The sequence below is a fragment of the Oryx dammah genome, unplaced genomic scaffold, assembly GCF_014754425.2.
Source record: "Oryx dammah isolate SB20612 unplaced genomic scaffold, SCBI_Odam_1.1 HiC_scaffold_11050, whole genome shotgun sequence".
Lineage (NCBI taxonomy): Eukaryota > Metazoa > Chordata > Mammalia > Artiodactyla > Bovidae > Oryx > Oryx dammah.
Genome location: NW_024080444.1, coordinates 759,994 through 780,958, shown reverse-complemented (window position 1 = coordinate 780,958; position 20,965 = coordinate 759,994). Strand labels below are relative to the sequence as shown.

At 36.0% G+C, this 20,965-nt stretch overlaps 1 protein-coding gene across 2 annotated transcripts in view; it reads left to right on the top strand.

Annotated features, from left to right (window-relative positions):
• Positions 1-20,965, top strand: part of LOC120860199 (coiled-coil domain-containing protein 171) — a 334,015-nt gene that overhangs the window by 140,726 nt on the left and 172,324 nt on the right. For both annotated transcript variants that reach the window (XM_040235975.1, XM_040235974.1), the window contains 4 exons: positions 2,040-2,544; positions 4,395-4,511; positions 19,073-19,299; positions 19,785-19,967. In XM_040235975.1, the coding sequence (XP_040091909.1) occupies positions 2,040-2,544; positions 4,395-4,511; positions 19,073-19,299; positions 19,785-19,967 (1,032 nt within the window). The remainder of the gene's footprint in view (positions 1-2,039; positions 2,545-4,394; positions 4,512-19,072; positions 19,300-19,784; positions 19,968-20,965) is intronic.

The window sequence follows — 20,965 nt, the reverse complement described above, 5'->3', positions numbered from 1 at the left end:
CCCTTTTCCTCCACATCTTCACCAATTCTTATTTGTTGTTTTTTTGATAATAGCCATTCTAATGGGCATGAGATTGAGACCAAGGGTAGTCATCAGTTAGCTCCATTAAACTGTAAATTGCTTAATAAATAATTAACTGTAACCTGCCTTCATTGATCAAGCTTCCCTTGAATTGTCCTCTAGGCATCATGTAGCCTACAAGATGTTTGCCTGAGTTGGTTTTTCAGGAACTTAGAGTCAGCTGTGTCCAGTTAGAGTCTGAGCTGGTTAGGACTGGTGGTGACCTCTTGACGTCAGAAGACCAAAAACTCCACCCTCAGAACGTGCGTCCCATGGAGAAGCACGTAGCTTGGTTGCGCCTGTGCAGACTGATGATACCTCACCTTTTTCTTATCTCCAATTACCTCTCTTCATGCTCCCCACACCTCAGCTTTACCCAGGACCGTCTCCAGCCAGTGGCCTCTGGGGAGGTGGATGTTAGATTTGTTCTCCCATCTCTTCGCTTGGCTGCCTCGTGAATAAACCCTTTCTCTGCTGCAAACCTGTCTCGCCATTTGGCTCGCTGCATCTCGGGCAGTCGGACCTGGTTAGGTAACGAGATGATATTTCACTGTGGCTTTAATGTGCGTTTCCCTGATAATTAGTAATGTTGAACATCTTTTCATGTGCCTGTTGGCCCTTTTCATGCGTACTCGGGAAAAAACGTGTATTCAGATGTCTGCCCATTTTTTTTAATCGAGTTGTTTGTTGTTGTTGAGTTGTTATGAGTTCTTTTATGTTTAGATATCAGCTGCTTCTACGAAGTAGCCTAAAATGAAAATGGGCTGTGTAAGTCTAGCCTCTTAATTCTCTTTTCCAAAAATTCCATTGTGTTCCTGTTTTCTCTATATAGAGAGGAGTATTTTTGTCATATATTTGAGATTTTTATCAGTTTCTAGGTGTGTTTTAATTTCTCATCCTTATGCCAGGACTATCTATTTCCGGCTGCCTCTCTACCCTTTTATGCATTTCTGGCAATCTAGTGTAGCTCCACCATCATGTTATACCACAATCATTGATTTATTTGTCTGTTTTCCTAGCATATGGAATTTAGTGAGTAATCGATAAATGTTTATTGAATGATAAATGAATCAGTAAAAAAGTTGACATCTGTTATCTTCTAAATATTTGCTTCAGTAATTCCTTAATGATTAGACATAAGATTTCATGGAGAGTGAGTTTATTTTCTAGTCTATTTCTAGATTAAAATCAAGTGCCTGCAGTTAAAATTTCTTTGTGTTCCATATTAAGTTTTGAATTATATGTACCTTGATGAGGAAAAAAGGACCAGAGAGCTGCGGAGGCCCACCCCACAATTAGCATTTTTTTCCCCAGCACTGACGCTGTGCTTTGTGCAGCCTTCTGTCTTGGGAAAGAAGAAACTGAAGTAAGAGAGTGTATTCTGAGAATCAGTCCCTTCTCATCTAGTAAGTGGCAGATAGTCAGATGGTGTGTGTTGTATTATTTATTTAATCCTTTGCTATTCTGATAAAAAGTTGTCTTTTTACATATAGAAAAGCCTCTAATGCCTGTGTGATTTCTGTTTAAAAATAGGAAATAATTGTTACTGAGGAGTAGAAGAAATTTTCTTTTTTTGAATATGTGTATGTATGTGAAAATGTACAAGAAATTTACAAAACATTTTAAAATTTATGTGTTCTACTTTATGTAAAGCTTCCACATAAGAGGATTAAAACCCTGTGCACATTGGATCTAAGCTGTTTGGCCCACTGTTGCTCTGTCATACGTGTTTTTTTGGAATTTTAGAACATAGATCTTGGGAAGAAAAAGAAATAGTTGTTAGCAAAAGGCTTTCTTTTTATTTATTTATTTATTTATTTTTTATAATTCTTTTTTTTTTAATTTTTTAAATTTATTTATTTATTTTTAATTTTTACTTTACAATTCTGTATTGGTTTTGGCATAGATTGACATAAAGACGGGTTAAAATGCCCATTTGTTTCTTGATCAAATATATTATTTGACTTCTCTTCTTTTAGAAATTTCAAGAAATTGCTGAAAAAAATATGGAAAAATTAAACCGTATTGAGAAGTCACACGAACAATTGGTATTTGAAAATTCCCACTTCAAAAACTTGTTATCCCAGACCAAAAGGGAAAAGACCTCCTTGCTGGCAGCCTGTGCACTGATGGCTGGCGCCTTCTATCCTCTCTACAGCCGATCATCTGCCTTATCTACACAGAGAGATTTTCTCCAGGAGCAGGTCAACACCTTTGAGTTGTTAAAATTGGAAGTTAGAACTCTAGCCCAGGCTCTGTCAACAGTAGAAGAAAAGAAGCAAGAGGAAGCCAAGATGAAGAAAAAAACATTCAAAGGATTGATACGTGTATTCCGGAAAGGTGTTATTGCAATTTTGGCAGCAAACAGACTCAAGATTTTGGGCCAGTCGTGTGTCTCTCTTTTTACCTGGATGGAGAGTTTCAGAGAAGGCATAGGCGTTTTGGTGTGTACAGGAGAGCTCAAAGAAAAGCATAAATTTCCAAGTAAGATCATTTGGGCTTTTAAAAATCTAAGTTGAACGTAAGTGACATCCTAAGTGAATATGTTGGCTCATTATGCAAAGACTTTAAAAAATCATTTACAATGTCAAATCATGTAACATATCTACATATATAGGTATCAATAGATATATATGTGTGTATGAATAACTGTATATGTATATGTAAGTTAGGTTTTGATTTTTGTTGTAAACATTAAAATATAAACAAGGTAGCAAGTATATGTAATTTCAACTTGGTATAGCTTTATTATATTTCAGTGCTCTTCACAGTAAATTGAAGAGTTTGTACAGTGATTTTTCAGTAGTCAATCCAGAAACTCTGCCCTATTTAAAATTGATTAGTAGCATAAATTACTTTCACTTCATTTGAGTTAGTATAAAATGATCAGAGTTAAAAATCTGTTGAATAAAAATGGAGCAAATGTGAGTTTACAGCAAACGTCTTTTTGAATGCTTGACTGTTCCTTTTTTTTGTCTTTAAATCGTGATATGGTTGCTTTACAATGTTGTGTTAGTTTCTTCTGTGAATCGGCTGTTATGTATACATAAACCCTCTGCCTCTTGGACTTCCCTCCTACCCACTGATCCCACCGGTCTAGGTTACCACAGAGCACTGAGCTGAGCTCCCTGCACTGTACAACAGGTTCCTACTAGCTAACTCTTTTGCACATCAGTCAGTTCAGTTCAGTCACTCAGTTGTGTCCCACTCTTTGCTACCCTATGGACTGCAGCATGCCAGGCCTCCCTGTCCATCACCAACTCCCATACTCAAACTCATGTCCATCGAGTCGGTGATGCCATCCAGTCATCTCATCCTCTGTGTCCACTTCTCCTGCCTTCAATCTTTCCCAGCATCAGGGTCTTTTCAAATGAGTCAGCTCTTTGCATCAGGTGGCCAAAGTATTGGTGTTTCAGCTTCAGCATCAGTCCTTCCAGTGAATATTTAGAACTGATTTCCTTTAGGATGGACTGCTTGGATCTCCTTGCTGTCCGTGGGACTCTCAAGAGACTTCTGCAACACCACAGTTCAAAAGAATCAATTCTTTGGTGCTCAGCTTTCCTTATAGTCCCACTCTCAAATCCATACATGACTACTGGAAAAACCATAGCTTTGACTAGACAGACCTTTGTTGGCAATGTAATGTCTCTGCTTTTTAATATGCTGTCTAGGTTAGTCATAATTTTTCTTCCAAAGAGCAAGCACCTTGGAACATATTTTGCACATAGTATTTTAAACATAGTAGTGTCTGTGTCAGTCCTGGAATGCGTGACTATTCTGAGGCTACAATTATTTCAACTTTTAACTTTTCAAAAGTAAGCTATTAAATAATATAAGTAGAACTAAAGAAAGTTTTCTTCTCTTTTTTTATGATGTCAGTTACCATTACCATTATATATATAAATAGAGTCAATATCTAACATTTATTATAGACTTCTTCATGGAGAAGGCAATGGCGCCCCACTCCAGTACTCTTGCCTGGAAAATCCCATGGACAGAGGAGCCTGGTGGGCTGCAGTCCATGGGGTCACGATGAGTGACTTCACTTTGACTTTTCACTTTTCATGCATTGGAGATGGAAATGGCAACCCACTCCAGTGTTCTTGCCTGGAGAATCCCAGGGATGGGGGAGCCCGGTGGGCTGCTGTCTATGGGGTCCGCATAGAGTCAGACACTACTGAAGTGACTTAGCAGCAGCAGCAGCAGCATACTAGATGAAGTTCTATGTGCAATTTTTGTTCTATTTCTTAAATAAATAAACATTCCCATAATTTTAAAATGAATTTTAATACTTTTTTGTAGCATTGCATAATGGATTTTTTCTATTTTTGTAGACTATCAAAAGGAGCAGTTACGTTGTTTGCAAGCTCTCAGTTGGCTCACCAGTACTGACCTTCTTGTTGCAATAATCAGTTCCATGGCTGAAGTACAGGAAGCTATTAGTAAAACAGGTATGATTCCCTTTTTTTAATGTCCTTGGAAAATACAAAAGTAAATGTCCAGGAATGCCTTTTGGTACAAATTCTGATAAACCTTCAAAGAAGAAAATGTATTTGTTTTTATCTTTCTTTTATTCAGCTAGAGAGATGATTAAATCTATATTTAATGAAGTAGTGAATTAATGCAATTTTTGGTGTATTATTTTGTCTTTATGGAGAAATGGTGAATACATCCACCTGTTTTTCCCCCTTAGGATCTGCTTTTCCTATGGAAAGCTCATTGTTAACTTTTTTATTAAGAATTGCTGGTAACGTTCTTTCAAATGTTTTAGTATTCCTTCTGTTTCTGGCTGTGAATTTCAGATAGTTGAATGATAAGTGAATCAGTAGAAAATTTTCCTCTTTCATATGGCAGTGTGTTTTTTTTTTGTTTGTTTAATTGTGTGTGTGTGTGTGTGTGTGTGCTCAATTGTGTCCAACTCTTGGCAACTCTATGGACTGTAGTCCACCAGGCTCTGCTGCCAATGTAGTTTTTCAGGCAAGAATACTGGAGTGGGTTGCCGTTTCCTCTTCCAGGAGATCTTCCTGACCCAGGGATTGAACCTGTGTCTCTTGTGTCTCCTGCATTGGCAAGCGGATTCTTTACCACTCCACCACCTAGAGTTAATTTGAATAATCTGCTCTTTTCCACTAGATGAAACCACCAAGAACCAGCAATTTCCAAAGGTCTAAAATTCAAGTTTATTTTCTAGTGGCAGACTGTGTGACTTGTTTGTGTGAAAGTTTTAATGAAAACTGATTTCTCTGCACTAAAAGAGTAACATACAGTTACCTACTGCTTAAGCTATGTCATTGGACTAATTATGGTCATTTCAGCCACATTAATAGTAAAAAAAAAAAAGTATAACAGACTTCTTAATACTTGACTGTGTAATAAAATATTCTAAGTATTAATGAAATAATTTGGGATTTATTTTAATTCTTTAAACAATTCTTCTGTGTAAATATGGATCATTTATTGTGATTTCAAACTTCTAAACCTAGGCTCCTGTAGTGTAAAACTTATGATTCAAAGATTATTTTTAGATTTTTCCATAAATGTTGGTAAGAAATATGCATATTTTAATATATTGGCAAAACCTCAACACACTCGATTTGGAGTCTAAATAAAAGTGTACATAAATATATTTTAAGAATATTGGTAGCAATAAGTATAGGTAAGAACTATCAAGTGGAAGGTAGACCAAGAATGGTGTTGGTAAGTGCGTGCCTACTTTCAGGAACCAGCTGCCTTTGATGTTAGAACCTGGTATACCTCTAGCTGGAGGAAATAGCAAGTTCAAGAAAACTTATTTTAGGGAAGGTTTAAATGTTGGATAAGGAACACTACTTGGGTACATAAATAAGTACCCATTATATCTGGCTTCTGTTACATAGTGTCTGTGAGATTTATTCACTAATGTTTGCAGTTTTAAAATTTTGCTGTATTATGTTTCATTGTATAAATATACTACATGTATGAATTTATTTATCTGTTCTCTGGATAATGGACATTTAGGTTTATTATAGATTCTGGCTGCAATAATAAACTGTTATGACTATTCAAAAAAAAAAAGAAATAGCAAGTTCAAGAAAACTTATTTTAGGGAAGGTTTAAATGTTGTTGGATAAAGAACACTACTTGGGACCTTCCCTCGTGACTCAGTGTTGGAGAATCTGGCTGCCAGTGCAGAAGACATGGATTCGATCCCTGATACGGAAGGATCCCACATGTCATGGAGCATTTAGACCTGTGTGCCACAGCCGAGCTTGTGCTCTAGCGCCTGGGAGCTGCAACTGCTGAGCCCTCATGCTGCAACTCCTGGGGCCCACCTTCCCTCGAGCCTGTGCCTCGCTGCAAGAGATGTCACTGCAATGAGAAGCCTGTGCACCACAGCTGGAGAGTGGCCCCCACTCTCTGAAACTAGAGGGGGCCCACACAGCATTGAAGACCCAGCACAACCCCAGATTAAATAGATATATATTAACACTTTTTAAAAAGAACACTGCTTAGAGAAGAGAAAAATGAGGGTTGCTTAGAGAGGGAAGTACTGAAGAATATTAGAAAGGATATGGCCCAGGCAGATAATTGTTATTGAACTAGTACAAAAATTATCAATGTGAACCTTGATATTATATTCAGTCTTGCTAGTTATTAGTTGTGTGAAGCTGGGCAAGTTACTTAACTTTACCAGGCCTCACAGTCTTTACCTATAAATAAAGATAATACCGTCTTCCCAGTTGTTATGAGGAATTAATATGATAACGCTTGTTGAACATATTGTATGGTACCTGGTGTATTCAGTTCAGTTCAGTCGCTCAGTCGTGTCCGACTCTTTGCGACCCCATGAATCGCAGCACGCCAGGCCTCCCTGTCTATCACCAGCTCTTGGAGTTCACTGAGACTCAGGTCCATCAAGTTGGTGATGCCATCCAGCCATCTCATCCTCTGTCGTCCCCTTCTCCTCCTGCCCCCAATCCCTCACAGCATCAGAGTCTTTTCCAATGAGTCAACTCTTCACATGAGGTGGCCAGAGTATTGGAGTTTCAGCTTCAGCATCATTCCTTCCAAAGAAATCCCAGGGCTGATCTCCTTCAGAATGGACTGATTGGATCTCCTTGCAGTCCAAGGGACTCTCAAGAGTCTTCTCCAACACCACAGTTCAGAAGTATCAATTCTTCGGCGCTCAGCTTTCTTCACAGTCCAACTCTCACATCCATAGATGACCACTGGAAAAACCATAGCCTTGACTAGACGGACCTTAGTCGGCAAAGTGATGTCTCTGCTTTTCAGCATGCTATCTAGGTTGGTCTTAACTTTTCTTCCTGGTGTATAGTGGGTGGTAAAAAATTCTTGTTCCCTTACCCCCATCTCAGCATGAAAGCAGCATCTCGTGTTAATGAACATGAACAAATACATGTCTCCTGTATACACATTTTTTAAACTACTAATTATTAATTTTCTGTTCTAAAATTGCTTAAGTGCTATTATACAGTGGAGGCAACATGGTGTAGGGTTAAGTATGTATTCTTCCTGATTTTGAGTATTGACTCATGCTCACCATGTGACATGGGCAAGTTGTTTAAACTCTCTGTTCCCCAGTTTCTTTACTTGTAAAGTGGTAATAGGATTACTTTTCTCAGAATTGTTTAGAGGACTGAATGAGTTAATTTGTAAAGCACTTACTTGTCTTTGTTTTCTATTTTACTAACTTTCTTAGTTCAAATATTGGTCTTTATTTAGATTTATTGCATTAAATAATAATGAAATTTCATAAAAATGTAAATTTCAATTGAAAATACATTAGTTTATCTTAAAATTTCAAGGCCATTTACACATCCCTTACAGTTCCAATTGTTAAAACATGGTTTTGTTATAAATTAGTATACATATAAGGATTAAGAAAAAATTTCTCTCTATCCAGTCACCCTTCCTTCCTCCCTTCCATCTCTTGGAGTTTCCACCCACTCATCCATCCACTAACAGACTGATAAGTGATATAAATGATATCATAGGCTGCATGCTTTTTAATGTCTTCATTTAAAAATTATTTTGAAACAGCCTCAGACTTACGGAAAAGTTGCAGGTACACAACAGAGAATTATATTTGCTAAATGGTTTGCAAGCAAGTTGCTCACATGCTATTCCATTAGTTATTTCTGGTAATATTCTTCTAGAGAGTGATTGTGATATCTGGGTAATATATATTAGTTGGACGTTCCATCATCTGTTTAACCAATTTAAGATGTTTTCATGCTAGGCCAGGTATCAAGAATATCAGTTCAGCTTTGATTTGTAATCAATTCTTTGTCCCTTGAATCATCTAATACTGTGAGCTGTATCTTGATTCTTTCAGCCATGTGGGACAATGAAATGGCAGAATCTTGGGAACGTCTACTTAGTACATGTGAAAATTCAGAAATGAAAGAGAATATTTCTTAGAACTCTTTTTCTTTGTTTTCTCTTTATTTTTGTTTTTGAAGAACATGCTAAAAATTTAAATCATATTACTTGTCAGGACTATGTGTTGATGGCATCACTGTCACTTTTTTATTTACAGTATTGTGTTAGTTATGGCATCTGGTCCCATCACTTCATGGGAAATAGATGGGGAAACAGTGGAAACAGTGTCAGACTTTATTTTGGGGGGCTCCAAAATCACTGCAGATGGTCACTGCAGCCATGAAATTAAAAGACACTTCTTGGAAGGAAAGTTATGACCAACCTAGATAGCATATTGAAAAGCAGAGACATTGCTTTGCCAACAAAGGTCCGTCTAGTGAAGGCTATTGTTTTTCCAGTGGTCATGTATGGATATGAGAGTTGGACTGTGAAGAAAGCTGAGTGCCGAAGAATTGATGATTTTGAGCTGTGGTGTTGGAGAAGACTCTTGAGAGTCCCTTGGACTGCAAGGAGATCCAACCAGTCCATCCTAAAGGAGATCAGTCCTGGGTGTTCATTGGAAGGACTGATGCTGAAGCTGAAACTCCAATACTTTGGCCACTTGATGTGAAGAGTTGACTCACTGGAAAAGACCGTGATGCCAGGAAGGGTTGGGGGCAGGAGGAGAAGGGGTCTACAGAAGATGAGATGGCTGGATGGCATCACTGACTCGATGGACATGAGTTTGAGTGAACTCTGGGAGTTGGTGGTGGACAGGGAGGCCTGGCGTGCTGCGATTCATGGGGTCGTGAAGGGTCGGACATGACTGAGCGACTGAACTGAACTGATTGTGTTAGTTTCTGGTACATAGCAAAGTGATTCATACATATATACACACACGCAGATATATATGCTTTTTCGTATTCTTTTCTTTATGTTCATTATAGAATATTGAGTACAGTTCTCTGTGCTATAAAGTAGATCTTTGTTGTTTCTCTCTTTTATATATGTAGTAGTTCATATCTGGGTTTCCCTGGTAGCTCAGTTGGTACATAAAACCACCTGTAATGCTGGAGACCTGGGTTCAGTCCCTGGATTGGGAAGATCCCCTGGAGAAGGGAACAGCTGTCCACTCCAGTGTTCTGGCCTGGAGAATTCCATGGACAGATAGTGCATGGGGTCGCAAGGAGTCGAACATGAATGACGTCTGCTTGTCCAAAATTCCCAGTTCATCCCTCCCCCTCGCCCTTTCCTAACCATAAGTTTATTTTCTGTGTCAGTGAGTCTGTTTCTGTTTTGCAGATAAGTTCATTTGTATCATATTTTAGATTCCACATATAAGCAATATCATATATTTGACTTTCTGACTTACTTAGTAGGCAGTCTCTAGCTCCATTCATGTTTGTGGCAAATGGCATTATTTCATTCATTTTCACTTTTTTTCTTTTTAGCTCCAGGAAAGCTAGTACCTGTATGGCAATACCAAGTAGTAACTTATAATATATTAAATAGTAGTTATTGCTTCTCCTGTTATCTTTGTTCACAGCTTAAATATATCAGTACAGTACTCTTTTAGAAAGTTAGGTGCTTATCTTTTTTAGAGTGAGTTCTGAATTAAACTATTAATATTTATAGGAGAGAAAATTAAACATTGGATATATAATAGAACATTGATTAGGAACCTGAATTCTAAATTTGAATCTGGGTTCCACTGCTTACTACATGTGTGTCATTGGGAAAATCACTTCATCCTTTTTCATTCTCACTATCTGTATCTGTAAATTTTGGCCAAGGAAAGTTCCTAGCTCATAGTTATTCAGAGTAAATGCATCTTTCCAAGTCCCTTGTATATGTCATTTTCCAATAAATGTCATTTTATCTTTTTTTTGTATCCTGATGTCTCAGTGGAACCTGTATATTACTGTATACCTTTTCGTGAAGCTATAAGTTCAACAATGGTGACTTGAATTCACTACTCAGAAAGTGAAGTGGTTGCTAAAGGTAGTTGGCCCTGCTGCCTTCTTAAACTTTGACAATGTATTTATAGGCAGTGGGCAAAGACCCCAGTTTCCATGTTGTCTCTGTAAATACTGGACAGGTGGCAACCTTCTTGCCTTCATTAAAGTGTTTGCCCACTTGAGATAAATTGCCTCTTCCAGGTATCCAAATGGTGTGCCTGCAAGAGATCATTTACCTCAAACAGGGGAGAATGTTACTTCCACTGAAGGGCTAGGATATCAATCATGATAGGAATGGACTGAAGAACCCTATAGATAGCTCAACTTTTTAATGTAACTTGTTCAGACCGAACATATTTCTCAACATATAAACAAATGTGCTAATTTGCTTTGAAATATCTCTGAATAAATACAGGTGTAACTGATTATGAATAGAATGTTCATGCATTTTGTTATACACTTCAATTATTAGTGAATCTTAATTATCTAGAAGATAGATGACTCAGATATACATGCCCCTGCTATCACTACTCACAACTTTCTTTTGTTGTATACTTTACGTTAACTTCGTAGAGGTCATAGCAGCTCTTTCACTCAAAACTCAGAAATCCAGGCTGTCTTTGGCACAACATTGAGGTTTCATATTAGGAAGTTCAAAGTGGCAAGTAAAGATATTTGTATTAGCAAGTAGTTATTGGTTTATATTTTAAAACTTAAAGACTTTATTGAATCCTAACAAAGAGTACAAAGAAATGTGTCGAAGGGTCGAAGAGCCACATTCGAAGTGTGGCTGTGGACCAACAGCCTCAGCATTAACAATGATATGCCAGAAGTGCAATCTCATGCCAGAATGTGTGTTCTAAAAAGATGGTCTATATACACAGTAAAGTGTGAGAAGAAGTAATTTACAGAATTTTGTTACACACCTAATGTCATTCATATCTCAAACAAGTACAGTCTGACCAGGGATCATTTTTAACTCTTGAGCTACTCGTGTCTCCTTTGAAGGAAGCCACATTTAACTTCCCGACGTGTATTTTGTGGCTTTAAAAATGATTATGTTTGCCTTTCCCCATATTTTTCAAACATTTTGAGAATTTTCAAGCATACAGAAAATTTGAAAGGATTTTATAATGAACAGCTATTTTGTTTTTTTAAATTAAAATTTATTTGCCTGTCATTTTTAAGAACACTTCTGAATGAATGATTTATCTTTGGAAGTGTTTGTGACCATGTCAAATTCCAGTGTCACACTTCCATAGAGTATATTTATTAGTTAAAATAATTTACAAGGTCAAAATTATTTTAAGAAACATATATGAAGCTTTAATATATTTTGCAACTTACAGATAGTTTGTGGAAACTTTTAGGAGCCATAGAAAATTTGATTGAATATCCGGATACTATCTAACAAAGCAGCACAATTGTTTTTTAAGATTTTTTTATAAAAGAACAAAAGAAAAAATTTCCTCTCAGATCTATTCTAAAATAATACATGTGTATTAAAAATATTTTTAACCCCTACCTTGTTCCAGAAAAAAGTTATGGCCGCATATAGGTATTTATAAAATATCACTTTAAGTAAAAATAGCTTCTGTAATCCCTCTCTGAGAGTATGATTAATATTTGTGTGTACTTCTTTCAAATTCTGTTTATATTTCAATATGACCAGATCATCCTATGTGCCATTTTTGTTGTTCTTTTTTCATCACTTATTTTCACTCACTAATAATTGTATAATCTTATTGGCTGTTGTAAGGGTTTAAATGAGTCATTGCATGCTGGAGGTGCTTGGTTTGTCACATGTCTTTGTATCAGCAGTATTAGTCTTCATTTTTTACTTTATGGATCAGCTCTTTAGCTTGGTATACAAAACCCTTCTTGATCTGATTTTCATGTTTTTGTATAGTTTCACCTCTCTGCACTCTCATTAATAAACCTACAGTTCAGCTAAACTGAACTGCCTGCTGTTCCCCAGATATAGGATGCTCTGTTACGTCTCCAAACATGCAGAGCAAACTTTTTTTTTTTTTTTTTGCTACTAGACCCTAAGAGGAATTTATTACATGGATTATCATATTGGAAATATTGAATAACCTCACAGTTTATATCTTTAAAAGCTGCTTCATGAAGATACAGAAGTTTTTTTCTTCCTAGTGTTACTTATCTTCAGTGAAAACTGAGAGCATATTATAATAGTTTTTAGAGTGAAGTAGTCCAGGGATGTAGCTTCCTTATTATTTAACCTGATGGAAAAGTAGAGGCTCAAGGATGCAGATTTATGATTGAGTAGTATATTTATTAGATAAGGTGTGTCAGTTGCTCAGTCGTGTCTTACTCTTCGCGACCCCATGGACTATAGCCCACCATCCTCCTCTGCCCACAGAATTCCAAAATACTGCACTGGGTAGCCATTCCATTCTCCAGGGGATCTTCCCAACACAGGGACAGCACCTGAGTCTCCTGAACTGCACGCATATTCTTTAATCTGGGGTTCACAGAACCTTTCTCAAAATGGTCCAGGGATAGAATTCAGAGGGGGAGTATTGATGGACGTGAATGAAAAATAATCACATCTTGGTTTACTAACCGTTGGGCTTCCCTTGTAGCTCAGTTGGTAGAGAATCTGCCTGCAGTACAGGAGACCTGGGTTTGATCCTTGGATTGGGAAGATCCGCTGGAGAAGGAAATGGCAACCCACTCCAGTATCCTTGCCTGGAAAATCTCATGGACACAGGAGCCTGGTGGGCTGCAGTCCATGGGCTCACAAAGAGTTGGGCACGACTGAGCGACTAACATTTACTTACCGTTAATGAACTTCAACATTTCCTTCAGTTATGCATGGTGATGACGGACCATGATAATATTAACAGCATGGTGACTTAGTTACTAATTAAAATTACAGCTATTTTAAAATTACAATATAGTTACAACTATCTCTAGATACTGTTTATGCTCATCTTTTGGTGGTCAGTAATAGATTATCACACACATGGTTTGTTATCAGTCTTCTATGTATAGCTGGATACTGGTGCAGTGCTGCTGCTGCTGAGTTGCTTCAGTCGTGTCCGACTCTGTGCGACCCCACAGACGGGCTCCCACCCGTCTTCTATATTCTTCATTCTGTGTTGCTTTCCAGGATTCCCTACGTAAAAACTTCTGTTACTTCTTTGAAAGAGCAACCTGTAAGCACTTGGAAACAGTTCAGAACTCTTTCAAAAGTGTTGTTCCTTCTGTCTTCATAGCATCTAATGCGAATCATAGATTCACAATCTTTTTAACTTTGTGAATTTATTGAATAGATTGACTTAGCCAAAGAGGAACTCACTGAATTTTTTTTTTTTGAACTCACTGAATTTTGAACAAAAACTTTCCACAATAGATTTTTAAAAATTTTTCATTGAAATATAGTTGATTTACAGTGTTATATTCAGATTTATAGCAAATAGATTCAGTTATACATATATTATTTATCATTTTTTTCCTTATAGATTATTACAAAATGCTGAGTATAGTTCCTTGTGCTATACAGTTAGTCACTGTTGGTTATCTTCTTTATATATAGTAGTGTATACATGGAGAAGGCAATGGCACCCCACTCCAGTACTCTTGCCTGGAAAATCCCATGGACGGAGAAGACTGGTAGGCTGCAGTCCATAGGGTCACTAAGAGTCAGACACGACTGAGCGACTTCACTTTCACTTTTCACTTTCATGCACTGGAGAAGGAAATGGCAACCCACTCCAGTGTTCTTGCCTGAAGAATCCCAGGGACAGGGGAGCATGGGGGGCTGCGGTCTATGGGATCGCACAGAGTCGGACACAACTGAAGTGACTTAGCAGCAGCAGCAGTAGCAGCAGTGTATACATGTTAAGAATTTGAAAGCCTTGGTGTATTCTAATATTTTTTGAGAAATGCCTACCTCTGCCTTGTAAAGTGAACTATAGGAACTTTAATTACATTTGTAGCAGTATATACTGTGGGTTAGGATTTTCATCACTTCTAAATATATTAAAAAAAAAAATTGATGCGAGCCTGACATGTTTAATGCCTTCATAAAGATCAGCTCATAGGTCAAGTTTCTTAGTATGGCTAAGCAACAACTTTCACATGCTAATTTAAAAATATTAATTTTAATTAGTCTATTTTAAATTGGACTTCCCTGGTGGCTCAGATGGTAAAGCATCTGTCTGCAATGTGGGAGACCTGGGTTCGATCCCTGGGTAGGGAAGATTCCCTGGAGAAGGAAATGGCAACCCATTCCAGTACTCTTGCCTGGAAAATCCCATGGACGGAGGAGCTTGGTGCAGGCTGCTGTCCATGGGGTTGCAAAGAGTCGGGCTCGACTGAGCGACTTCACTTTATATCATCTTATGTCTAGTACATTCAGTTCAGTTCAGTCACTTAGTTGTATCTGACTCTCTGAGACCCCATGTCCTGCAGCACCCCAGGCTTCCCTGTCTATCACCAGCTCCCAGAGTCTACTCAAACTCATGTCCATCGCATTGGGAATATCATCCAACCATCTCATCCTCTGTCATCCCCTTCTCCTCCTACCTTCAATCATTCCCAGCATCAGGGTCTTTTCCAATGAGTCAGTTCTTTGCATAAGGTGGCCAGAGTATTGGAGTTTCAGCTTCAGCATCAGTCCTTCCAATGAATATTCAGGATTGATTTCCTTTAGAATTGACAGGTTGGATCTCATGAACCTTAAAATCGTTTGATAACTGCATTTTAATAAAATTTACTTTCATTGTAATTCTGTATATTTTAACTTAACATGTTTAAAAGTATTATTATAAGAAAGGGATCCATAGGTTTTATCAGGCTACCAAAGGTATACATGGGACAAAAATGACCAATAACTCCCTGCTTTTGATAATCATTCCCCTCAATAGCATTTGTCTAAGTCAAGGTATGTTTTTGAGTACTCCTGTTATTGGTCATTTATATCTATAGTATTATTTATAAATAACACTGATACAAACAAGAGCTACTGATTTTTAATCAGTGTTATAGATCCCATCTCCACATTGCTTAGCACAGTATCTTCATACATATGAGTTGCTCTATTGCTAGCTGTTTAATGAATGAATGAGGAAGGCAGTTACACAGTGCTTTTTTTTTTTTTTTTTTTCCAAAAAAGCTTTATTTATTTTGGTTGCACCCTGTGGCATGTGGGTTCTTAGTTCTTCAACCAGGGATCAAACGTACCCCATGCACTGGAAGTATGTTAACCACTGGACCACTGGGGAAGTCCCAGTATACAGTGCTTTTTAAAATATTTGTGTTATTTCTGTAAAAGTGTTTGTGCATGATATAAAAACTTGACACAGTATAGAAACTTGCACCGAAGAAATAAAAGTCACCCAAAAGGCTATCCCTATCATTCTTAACACTTTAATAATTTCTACAAATCTTCCAGACATGTGTATAAACATATATACACACCAACACATGCAGTTTTATATGAGGAAATCATATAATCATGTCTCATTATAATTTTTTTTCTACTCACTGGAAAATAAATTTCTGTGTCAGTAAGATAAGTGTACTTCATTAATTTTATCTGATCACATACTACTCCAGTATTCTTGCCTGGAGAATTCCATGAACAGAGGAGTCTGGTGGGCTACAGTCCATGGGGATCACAGAGTTGAACATGACTCAGCGATTAACACTTTTACTTTTTGCTTATTCTATTGTTTATATGTCTATAGTTTACTCTGAGAATTCCCTATTGATGGATATTGACATTTTTTCATATTTTTTTCTATTTTAAGTAATATTATAATAAACTATGCTGTGATTAGCATATTGTACATAAAAGCATTTTATACTTGTGAAATTATTTCCTTGGCTAAGTCCTAAGAAATGAGTTTGGATGTTTTACATTTGGAAATTATAGTCTGTCTTCCTTTCATAAAAGTTTCTTTGCATTACACTTCCATGAACAGTACTTAGAATTCTGATTTTCACATTATATCTTTGGTACACAGAGTTTTGATAGTCTTTTTCATCTTTATCAATTTGAAAGAGGAAAGAAAGCTCTATATTATTCCTTATTTATAATTTTGTTTGTTAGGTTGCATATCTTTTCATTTGTTCTATACCCATTCATATTCTTTTACAGATTAACTTATTATGTTCATATATGGGTGTGTGTGTTTGTTTTATATATAAGAACTCCTTGTATATCACGCATATTAGCATTAAGACTAGTGATCGAAACAATTCTCTATGAACTTTTGAGGATATTAACCTTAGTCATGCAATATTGCCCCTTCTATTGGAAAAGGTAATTGCAGAACCTAGAGTCCTCTTCTTTCTTGAAAGACATATGCTGTTAGATAGGGGAAGTGACTAACACATGTATTTAGCGTAAACAAGAATTTGTTAAATGTAACAAGTCAAACAGTTTAAACAGTCTAGACAAGTTTAGACATGAGGAATTTCAGTGACTTTATTTTCCCCCTTATTTCTGTATCATTACACAAATAGTTCTACAACTATGTCACTAGAGGATTTTTTGTTTCTTCATTTGTTTAATATTGAATTAATTGTACTCTATACTGTATGATGTGAAGTAAATTGTAAAAACACTTCTTATTCATCAAAGCATAAATTATTTATAAAATAATATGCTTTCTGTAATTCATCGAAAGTAGCAGTCAGAAACTTGGAGTGTATGCCTCTCTCCCACTTCTTAAAAATTCAAAAGAATGCCTTGTGAAATTATTTTGCCACTTAATTTCACCTCTCAGAGTGGTTAGTGTTAGTGCCACTTAATTTCACCTCTCAGCAATGTGTTGTGTAGAAAAAACCCTACCATTCATTAAAATTTAATTATAATTGATTTTTCTTCTAAAGGGTAAAAGGTTTATTACCTTTGTATTCCTGAAAATTTCTTCACAATGAGCCTTTAATCTCATTTATTTAGAAAGAAATAACTTTTGACATACTGTAAAAGCTAATGTTAATCAACTTCTCTTGGTATCACTGAATGCATTCTTGTATTCAACATTGTTGCAGCTACTATAGAAGCGAAAAGAAATATAACTTAATCCAACAAACCTGTTAAAAATACCTATATATACTAGACTGGCACTGTGAAGACAAAAAAAGTTTACTAGATGAAAATAATTAAGGAGTTGCAAGCTTGCTGGAGAAATAGGGAGTGCATATATAGACATCGGAATTGATGTGTTATATTGAATGTTATAATAAATAAATATTACTGTTTATTCAATTATTTAACCTGTTAAATACATCCCATAGTTTTGTAACTCTTTACAGTGTTCTGCATTATGTGTTTATTCTACATAAAGCTACTAAATTTTTTTATTCATGATTTATTTAAGGAATCTGTTATGAAAAGAACTGTGTATTGTAATCATACTTTGTGTGCCTTCTGTCCATGGGCTTCTCAGAGAACATATCTATGACAGAGGACATATTTTAAATTTACTTTTCCTTATGTTCTTAGAAGCCAAAGCATCAACAGCTGAAAGAAATCAGTTCTACATGAAGGATGTTTTTTCCATGTAGATGTTGTATTAGAGGTTTTTTTTTTTTTTTTTGTATAAGAGTTTTATACTTTTATCCAATTAACAATTTCTAGTTTACATGTAACTTCTAAGCAATGTGGTTCTCTGGTTCTAACTGCCGCATAAATTGAAAAATTAATCTTGCCTTTCGTAAACTGAGGAATAAAGAAATAAAACAGGCTCAAATTTTTGAACATAGAGCTTCTGTGAGATGACAGTTTCTGACACAGAAAACCACTGATGGCCCAGCTTCTCAGTCCGCGCTGCTCTGCAAGTGCCCAGCCGTGTGTGTTCTTAGAATCATGAAACACTTTTCTCTTGGAGAAAACTGGCCAAATACTCTTTTTGCTCTTCTGATGTGTAGACAAGATTTAAATTAACTCCCAACAGCAGAGGAGCTTGAAATGTAGAGTGGTATACTACTTTATTTAAACAGTCTCTTCACGTTTGTCATTTTACATGGATAGTATCGTCAGACAAGTAATCAGATGAAGACCTGCCTAGCAGAGGGAAAACTAAATTACACGACTTTTATTAAGGCATAAATAAACCTATTAACCATTGTCTGGAATACCAATTAGTAGAAAGAACACTGACAATTTTATTTATCAAACATTAAACACAATTATTAATTGCAGACCTGATGAATCTAGCAGCTAGCAGGCCATGTTGGGTATGCTGGGACCTTAAGTCCATTATATGAGGGGAATGATTACCAAAATCCTCTGGGAAAATGAGTAATTGTAGTTGTAAAATTTTAATTGCCTTGGAATAAGGAAAATTATATTTTCTGATAACATAAATAGTGTGACATTACGGTAATAAGCTTCAGTAGCTATAAATAGAAAATGAATTTGTTAGGTTTTAAAACAAAAGATTGATGATGACTTTTTAGTGTCATAATGTTTAGTATGTAGGAATACTGTAAATACATGCAGATTTTCTTTAGGTACATTATTTAGTAGGTAAGCTGTTTCCTACTCAGTGAAAATTAATATCGGAGGGAGCTTCTTGAATGGATTGCTATTGGTTAATAGGAATTATATAATTGAGAAAATATTTTCATTATGTTGTGATTGGCAGTATTGTGAAATGAACATGCAACAAGTCCCGTTTTTCTGTGCCTTTTTTTTTTTTCTTTTGAAGATCCAAATTCCAGAATTTGTGGACATTTACTTATAGGGGCAGCCAAGAATTCTTTTGCGAAACTCATGGATAAAATTAGTCTGGCAATGGACAGTATACCTTTGCACAACAACAGGAGTATTACATATGTAGAAAAAGACTCCCTGGTTCAGAGGCTGGCCCGTGGACTTCATAAAGTAAACACATTGGCCCTGAAATATGGTCTGCAAGGCCATGTGCCCATTTTGGTATGTATGCAATTTCATTAAATAGGGATTTTAGAACTTGTAAATTTAATTCAAAATCAAGTTTATTTGTAGCTTAAATTAGTTGCATACAAATGTATGCAAATTCTTTTAGATTTCATGTAATCATTTAATATGATAAATGAAAGCACCTCCAACTAAGTGTCAATAATATCAAAATACAAAAGTTCTGGCATGAGTTCTGAATTTACTGTTCTCTGTAAGTATACTACAACAGAATTGTGTAAGAATTAATTGGTTATTACATTTTCTAGTCATGTAGATTATTTCTTTCCTTTATTACATGTAAGGCATGTTATTGGTCACATAAAAAATAAAACTTTCACTTAAACAAGTTTTACTGCTAAGAGCTGATATTATTATCTGGGTATCCCAAGTTACATTTAATTTGGGAAAATGGTCATTGCTGTGGACTTCTTAGAAAATCTGTAGTGACTTCTTGTAAAATTGCTCTTGTTTGACAACAGAAAAGCACAGCATCATTACAGAAGCAAATATTTGGATTTACACAAAGGCTGCATGCAGCAGAAGTGGAGCGTCGTTCACTGCGCTTAGAGGTCACAGAGCTGAAACGGAATCTGAATGAAATGAAGAAGGAGCTTGACAAAACCCAGGGTCTCCAAATGCAATTAAATGAATTTAAGCAGTCTGTAAGTATATATGATTTTAAAAACCATTGCTTCGGTAAGTGCTTCTCTGATATTAAATATATATTGTATACATATAATATGTATATTAAATGTCAGAGAGCAAATGCATGTTTGTTTTTATTATTTTTTTTATATTTTTCAGATAAATTAGTCCCCTCAATAGAATTTCTTTAGAAAACGTCCCTTCTAACATGCCCTAACAATACACTTCAAACTTTCTAAGAGACTAGAACTTAAATGTTCTCATCACAAAATGAAGTAATAATTCTGTGACTTGATAGAGCAGCTAAGGCTGCAGTGGTAATTGTTCTGCAGTTTAGAGGAGTTTCAAATCAGTATGTCAGATAGCCTAAACTTAAGCAATGTTATATGTGAATTAAATAAAAAGCATAGAATCGTTAAAATCATCTCAGTAAAGAAAACAGAAAAAAAAGTTACATCAGATGCTTAAAGGAGTACTGATTGTCTGTCAGCAGAGCTCATAGCCCTGTTAAAACATGACTGTGACTGAAACATAGGAAATGATATGGTTAACTGCTAGAGCAAATAAACTTTAGTTGAATAACTTGTTTGCAGAAAATGCAAAGAATGTGCACCAAGAAATGTTTAATGTGAATTACTTTCACTGAAGTGTAGAAATAAAAATATGAAGTACTTTCACTGAAGTGTAGAAATAAAAATAGGATTAATTGAAGTAATAATTGAAGGAATGAGCTATGACATTTTTTATATTTGGCATACAATTATGTAGTATAACGTCGTGATGATTTCTAACATTTTATGATCATATTGACTATCATACGTCAGGTACTGACCCTAACTGATTCATTTAGTCCTTTCATGTCAATAATAGTTCAATAGTACTTTTATCCTTTTTTATTTTAAACAGGTAAAGGATGTAGGATACAGAAGAGCTAAGTAACTTGCTCTAAGTCACACAGTATGTAGAAATTATGGGATATGAAGCTTATAATTCTGACTCTAAAACTCAAACTCTT